The 7535-nt window shown below is 41.6% G+C and overlaps 1 protein-coding gene across 1 annotated transcript; it reads right to left on the bottom strand.

Annotated features, from left to right (window-relative positions):
• Positions 1-451: 451 nt before the first annotated feature.
• si:dkey-28n18.9 (sorting nexin-6) lies at positions 452-7258 on the bottom strand. Its single transcript, XM_063216319.1, has 14 exons — positions 7138-7258; positions 6213-6308; positions 5242-5349; positions 4042-4114; positions 3315-3442; positions 2949-3032; positions 2431-2505; positions 2298-2328; positions 2111-2195; positions 1713-1752; positions 1495-1581; positions 962-1051; positions 719-784; positions 452-598 (listed from the first exon to the last, which is right to left on the bottom strand). The coding sequence occupies exons 1-14, from the start codon at positions 7138-7140 to the stop codon at positions 455-457; spliced, it is 1110 nt and encodes a 369-aa protein (XP_063072389.1). The 5' UTR covers positions 7141-7258; the 3' UTR covers positions 452-454.
• Positions 7259-7535: the final 277 nt, after the last annotated feature.

The raw sequence follows: 7535 nt of genomic DNA, 5'->3' as shown, positions 1-7535 counted from the left end.
CAGCAGGCATTGCGAGGGTTAGTTAAAGGGGAGTACATGTAATTCCCAACACTGTTTGACCTCAGAAGTGGTGTAAATTCTTCAAAACATCAGTTATGCATCTCGTCCCCTAGCTTTCTGTCAACCACTTTTCCAGCATCTGAGAGGCCATGCAACTATAGAAAGTTAACGAATAAAGGCAATGCATGTGTGCAATCCATTTTGTTTTAATTGCTTTTTAATCTGAATGCCATCTCAACAGTTCATCTGATTATTACCATCCCTGCTGAGAAGGCAGTGTAAACAAGAACAATATACAAAGTAGTAGTGCAATTTAGTTAACAGCATTTATCACTGAGGATAAGGTCAACTGTGTGACGATTTAAAAACATGTGAGGGCTTATACTTTGTTGTACTACAGTAACACAATGAATGTTCTGTTACATTCAGGCTATTGTTTTTGTTACTGGTGTGTTCAGTCACAGTGCAGCTGTTCACAGGCTTCTAGCTGCTTGGAGAAAAGCTCATAGTCTTCTTTGGCCGTTTTCAGCTGTTTCTCACACCAGTCAACCAAAGCTGTTCTCAGCAGATGCACACGGGCTGCGTTGAAGCGCTCAATCTACGATAAGTGGCAGAGATAATCACAGAAGTAATAAAAGCATGATGCCATGAATACGTATAACGGATGATTGTGATAGAGGAATGGTAAAAGGTGTGGTGACTGACTCGTGGGCCCTACCTCTTCTTTGGCAACTGAAGAGATCTTCCCAAAATCCTTCTCGATCACCTTCTTGACCTCATCCATCTTGAATGAGAGAGAGAATGATTTAATGAAGACAGGTTGTAGGCCCCTAGAGGCTGAGAGCTTCTAATTTCTCGAAACAATTACTTGGGTGAAAAAAATACACTTCTGAGTTTCACTTTGAGTACTGTTTCAAAATCATTGATTGTATTGAGTGTTTGCGTGAGTGCAGTAACGCACAATAGTTTTCTTGTTGGGTTTGGCTCTCTCTGCATTCTTCACGGCTGCTTCCAGCTCCACTAGTTTGGAAGTTCTTCTGAGCAGCATCTCCTATGGCACAAAGCATTGCATCAAATAATCAATTATTGCAAGTCAAAAGCAAATTATTCTGAATACTCAAACATGAATACTTAAACCACACCTAAAAGTGGTTATGCCATTGAAACAATAATATGGTCAAGGCACATTATGTCACTTGAGCCTTTGACATGAGACCAGCATTAGAGAGACAGAAAACAATTGACTTGCGTGTGTGGTTGTAGTTATTATCTGTCTGCGTTTTAATTAAAAGACCTGATTTAATTAGCAAACTTTTTTATGGAGCACAAATCTGAGACACATTGTTTTCAAATGTGAAAAGGACATGGGCACTATGCATGCATTTTATAATGGAGCCTTCTTTACATGCTCTCAATAAGAGTCAATGAAGAGTATTAGGTATAAAAATGGATAGCGTGTCAATAAAACATCTGGGATGTAGGAGACATACAAACCCTCTTAGCCTCATGGCCACGGTAGTCCATCTCTAAACCAAAACCCAACGTGGATACATCGTTCTCAGCCACCTTTTCCACATTCCTCTAATGACCAAAAAAAACATTCAAAAGTAACATTACCAACCAAAGTAACATGATCAAAGGGTGTTCCCACAACACATATGTATACCGTGTGTGGATAGATATATTTTTGTTATAAAAAAGACAAATCCTACCTTGGCGGCATCAATTACTTCTGATAACTTCATGCAAATTCTGTTGGTAAACATACATGCAATCAATGGTATGAATAGTGTTGGGTGTGAAGCCTAGCATTTTCAAAGGGTGCTAAAAAGTGTATGGGTTTTTTTTGGGGGGTCAGGTGGTTTAAACTTTAGCAGAACAAACCACCCCCCAAAAAAACATACACTTTAGAATCTAAAGGATAAAAAAAACACATCTATGTATATACTATATACCTACGGTACTCCACTGTTAACAGAAGCACTGCTAGAAATTCTGGGCTTCTTGTAGGACAAAAATTGAGCTCCCACCTGAACTTAGCAGTCAGTTTGGGTTGGGCCCCTGTTAAGTTCTCCGCCCACCTGAATGCACCTAATAGGACTACACTCACTTGGAGAAATTGGCAGCTTCCGCACCCTCCTGACTTGCATTCAGATGGAGGGATGTAGAAAGATGTCCACAGGCAACAGCTAACCCTGGAATATGAAGAAATAAAAGCAATCATATAAACATGCTTAATCAGGAGGGAAACCCCCTCAGAAATTAACTACTGTACAGGATGTCATTGGATGTCTTACTCTGCTCTGTCAGCACAACCTCAAGGAATTTCTGGAAAAGACCAACATGCATGAAAATCACTAAGACACAATATTTACTGTACATGAGGAAGCATGGGAACATGTACCTTTAAGAACTGAACTGAAGACCTACCTCAGAGGCTGCCTTGCTGTAGCCAGTCATGTTCAAATTGTTACTTCTCTCATTTTGGAAAAAGTCATCAACATCCTGGAGGGGAAATATCAATCATGTGGAGAGTTGGATTGCGATCAAGTGAGATCTGATGTACAATAGAATTGAAAGAATCTATGACGCAAATGCACTACATCAACACACAAGTTATTTCTATGTTAAAAAAAAAAAATAGCCTAAATAAATAAACTTTAGATGTTCTGCACGCCACGCGCTGGTCAACCCTGGATATTGTCACCAGTGCCACTACCATGGCTGGATTAAGATGGCCTGGGGCCCCTAGGCTACAGGTTGCAATAGGTCCCCTGCATTTAAAAAAAATCATGACAAAATTACATAAACAGTGTTATAATTCTGAGCTATTAATTAAGTCTGCAAAGAGGAGTATTGACCAGAGATTACTTGCATTACAGATCATTTTCATTACTGATTCATTACTGATCTGAGAGCAGTACTGTACTGTGCTGTATGTAGCCTACCTTGTGGTTTTCTTTCCTCATATCCCCCATAGCCTGGCTGAGGCGGCTGAAAATGCCTTTCTGCACTCGCTGTTTCCCTGGAGCCTGAAACACACATGCAGTACAGTTTGACAGTAAGGAGAGTGGAGGGCAGGGTGGAGTGCAGTGCTATTTTGGTATAACAAAACAATATCAGTATAGCTATAACATTATAGCTGCCTGTGAAAACAAACCAAATAATTTACATTTTGGACCATCAGCTATTAATTCAATTATAAAATGTTAGAGGGGTGGCATACTCTCCTTATAAGCTGCCCTGCTGAAGTGTGAGAATCAGATGAATGTATACAAAATTAATGATGGTTTTGATATTTATGCCGGACTCACCTCTGAGTTAGTCAACAGCCCCTCCAGAGCCTTGTTCTTGCTGAGGGTGGTGTGACTGGCCACCTGCTGCAGGTAAATCTCCAGGGCCCTGCAGTACGACTTCCAGTCATCTTCAAGGGCCAGACAGCCTGTTAGACACAGGCATATACAGGCAGCACAGTTTGAGCAGTATAGTTGCAATACCTACTCTGGCCACCATCCTATACAGCATAGTAGAGTAGACATACTTTATCGATCCTGAAGAAAATTAGGCCTATTTCATCACAGACGTATACTTCTCATTGATTCAAGGATTCAAGGATTCAAGGATATTTATTTGTCATGTACATAGAGACACTTTCATGTCACTTGTAATGAAATGCATGGCCGGTGCTAAACAAGTGTGCAGAAGAAGGGTGAAGAAGAAATAAAATAAAAATGTGTGCGCGCGCGTGTGTGTGTGTGTGTGTGTGTGTGTGTGTGTGTGTGTGTGTGTGTGTGTGTGTGTGTGTGTGTGTGTGTGTGTGTGTGTGTGTGTGTGTGTGTGTGTGTTCAATCAAAGTAATTAGGAGGAATTCAGTAAGCAAATGGCATGAGGAAAAAAGCTCTTTCTCAGTCTCTCAGCTCTAGCTCTGTGACAGCAGTCGCCTTCCAGATCTCAGTTTTTTAAATAGTCCATATCCTGGGTGTGATTGGTGAGTAATATTTGCATATGGATATAGTGTAGAGTTGTATGTCTACTTCGTACCAAGTTGTTTCAGGGCTTTGGCTTGTGCTTGAGGCTGAGAAGATGGTAATGGTTTTCCGGGAAGAGGTGGAAACTATTGAAAAGGGGAAAAAAAAGAAAAAACATGCATTATCAGACAAAGCTCCACACAAGTAGCTTGGCCAGCATACTACTCTGTCTGCAACAGCATTTTGCAAGATGAATCAGCGAACAAAGGAACTGTGGTGACAATGGCAGCTCTTGTATATTTCAAGTTTGTCAGAGGACGCGCTCAACTTCTTGGAAAAAATGAATGAATTTGGGTGCGCGATAAGAGGTATCAACTTATAGAAGAAACATTCGCACTCACAAGCTACGTCTCATTATTTATTTAATAAATAAATTAAATTTAGGGTACCGTACGTCTCCTGCAGAGACTAAAGACACCTAAATACGGCCTTATCGCTACGGCAGCAACAGATGTTTCCTCTGCATAGAAATAGAAAGGGAGAGTCTTGCATGTAGTGTATTCAGGGAAGTTGACAAGATGGGACAAAGGGGTCAGTGCCCAGGGAGATTGGGGGCCCAGAATTGGGTTTTCATTACATTGTATGTATTGGATGGGGGGCCCTTTCAGATTACTTTGCCCTGGGCCCTGCAAAATTGTCAGTGGCCCTGCATATATTACCTCTGCCTGTGCTCTCTGATGACTTTTTGAATTGTGTAAAAAATATGAATTGTGATCTGTAACTACTAAGTATCAGCTGGATGAGTGATTTGCCAGGAACAAATGACGGGACTTTTCTGAACTGCACATTCAGCCTACGGACATTTTCAAACGCTGTAATAAAGTTACAAATTAAGTTACAAAGTAACCAGGATCTCAAAAGACACCCGGGTGTGTGTTGGTTTCTATCAGGGCTGGACTGGTGGTGTGGCACACAGGGCATTTTCCCGATGGGCCGACTGTCCTCTGGGCCCAGTGCTCTTAGATATTTTGATTGGCCCTCTATTACGAGGGGTCAGCCCATTAGTACATATTCAGTAAAGACTGTGGACTTTGAGAGGGGCCGGGGTAAGCCTAAAATGCCCGGGCAGTTTTTTTTTTTTTATCTCAGTCCAGTCCTGGTTTCAATATCAAAATGTCTGTGTTCCTCTGCCTTGGCCACTGAGTGGTGGACTCACAGTTTTCCGGATTGATACATTACAAGGCTTGAAGAGTAGGAATGAGAAAGTACTGACAATGATTCCCTGTAGTCCAGGCACGTCCTCCTGATCGAAGAGACTCTGTTGCAGCCACTCAAAGTCTTCAAATGTGCGGAAGACACACACCCCTTTGTCACTGTTCACCTGGTGAAAGGAGAGAGAGAGAGAGAGAGAGAGAGAGAGAGAGAGAGAGAGAGAGAGAGAGAGAGAGAGAGAGAGAGAGAGAGAGAGAGAGAGAGAGAGAGAGAGAGAGAGAGATTTGTGGAAATAAATAGGTAGAATTATAATTATTTTCTTTTGTTTGTGAGGGCAAGTAGGGTGCTGTAGTGTGCGTAGCTATAGGGTGATGATGTTGATCAGATATGATGCATTTAGCCTTCCTTGTACATTGTTGGTTATAAAGGCTATGGATGTTGGGTAGCTCAGTTTTTATAACGTGTTGTGCAGACTTGATTACCTGCTGGAGGGCTCTCCTCTCTTGAGCAGTGGTGTGTTAACATACCAGGCTGAGGCATTACTAGTTAGAATACTTTCTATGGTTCAGCAGTACAAAATCGACCAGTATTCGTATCAGAAAAAAGAATCACTGTCTAGTTGTCTTAGTGATGGAATTGATCAGCTTAGATCCTCATTGATGTTAACTCCAAATAATCTACAACTGCTAACTCTCTCCACAGCGGCATCATCTGTGTAGATTGGCTGATGCGGCTTCTGTTGAATCCTCCAGAAGTCCACTATGAACTCCTTTGTATTGGTGATATTTAGCAGCAAGTTCTTATATCATACAATACCATACAATACAATACCATACGATAGTACTTTATTGTCAGTTTGCACTGAAATTAATTTTGCATTCCTGAGTAGACTCGTTCAAGACAGGACATACACATTACATCACAAGACTAGTATTGTACATGTGCCATGCTCCACATGCATAAGCACTAACTGACCAAAAACAGATAGAGCAAGCTGCACGCCAAGTTGACAACCCAAGCACAGTACTGTACCTTCTGAGAGGTGATGGTGAAGACCAGGGTGTCTCCGTCCACAGTCAGTTCTGGCACGCGTATGCTGTGTGCACTGACACTCAAGCTCGACTCCCCCTGAAACCAGCAGTGCGTGCAGTGCAGCACACATTTCAATTGAATGTTAGATTTGTGTATCATGTAGGGGCCTAATTTTGGGTAGGGTGCGCACATCCAAAAACACTTGTTGCAGGTGCCAGACAAAAAAGTCATACAGTTGAAAAAGGTAGGTCTGCACACTCAACTCAACTTTATTATTTAAAAAGCAACGTTTTGATCACGCTGGATCCTCATCAGGCAGGATGCCTGATGAAGATCCAGCGTGATCGAAACGTTGCTTTTTAAATAATGTTCATTTTTGGAGCTGATCGGCAGTGTGCAGACCTACCTTTTTCAAAAGATTTGTGTGTCATCTCACTATACTACAAATAGGCCTAAATATCTTGTGTATTACTTCTGTCAGAGTAACTATGGGCAGTGACAAATGAGGCATGTCACCTGTGATGGCAAACAAACAAACAACAACAACAAAAACAAACAACAACAACGGCAGCAACAATAGCAACAACAGCAGCAACAACAGTCAACACACTGCAACACAAGACAATACGTGTCATACCACACAGTGGACTACACAATACAACACAGCAATGACACAACAGAATGCAACATCATACAATACTGTACATACAGTGTAAACCACAGACAAAACACCACTTGCAGAAAGGTATTAGTGAAACAATGGCTATTTATCTCTGTCACATATTTTCTAAATTTACTGTGATTAAATGAATGATGAACTGCCAAAGTCTCTCTCTGCTAGGCTCTAGACTATAGTGGCAGCACAAGACTGCTGTCATGTGATGTCACATGTTACACACGTTCAGAAGAGCTGTGAAAGCCTCACCATTCTTTTCCAGCGCAAATGCGTTGATCAGTAAACACTTTGTATCGTCCCCAAAAATCTGTTATCTTGACACTATTTCCACTTTGGCAGTACTGCGGGAGGCTATTCGTGGACGAGTGTTTCCAAGCTAGAAGAAAAGCAAAGACTATTCCACAGCAGAAGCCGTGCACAGTCATCAAAAATCTCTTCGGCGCTGACAGGATTTCCTTTGGGCTGAAGGTCAGCAACACTGCCTCATAAATGTGCTTTCTGGGGAAAACAGAGGGAGGGCAGAGACAGAGCAGAGTTACTGAGTAACATCTGCTTTTAAAAGAGTGAGATGTAAGTGAGTAAGTATGTAAGTAGGCCTAAGTAAGCAAGTGACACAGACAAGACTCTTCAAGTGACAAGGCAAGTGA

This window comes from Engraulis encrasicolus, chromosome 14 (genome assembly GCF_034702125.1).
Source record: "Engraulis encrasicolus isolate BLACKSEA-1 chromosome 14, IST_EnEncr_1.0, whole genome shotgun sequence".
NCBI classification, from domain to species: Eukaryota; Metazoa; Chordata; class Actinopteri; order Clupeiformes; family Engraulidae; genus Engraulis; species Engraulis encrasicolus.
The sequence above is the reverse complement of the archived record's forward strand: the minus strand, read 5'-3'. Positions and strand labels throughout refer to the sequence as shown.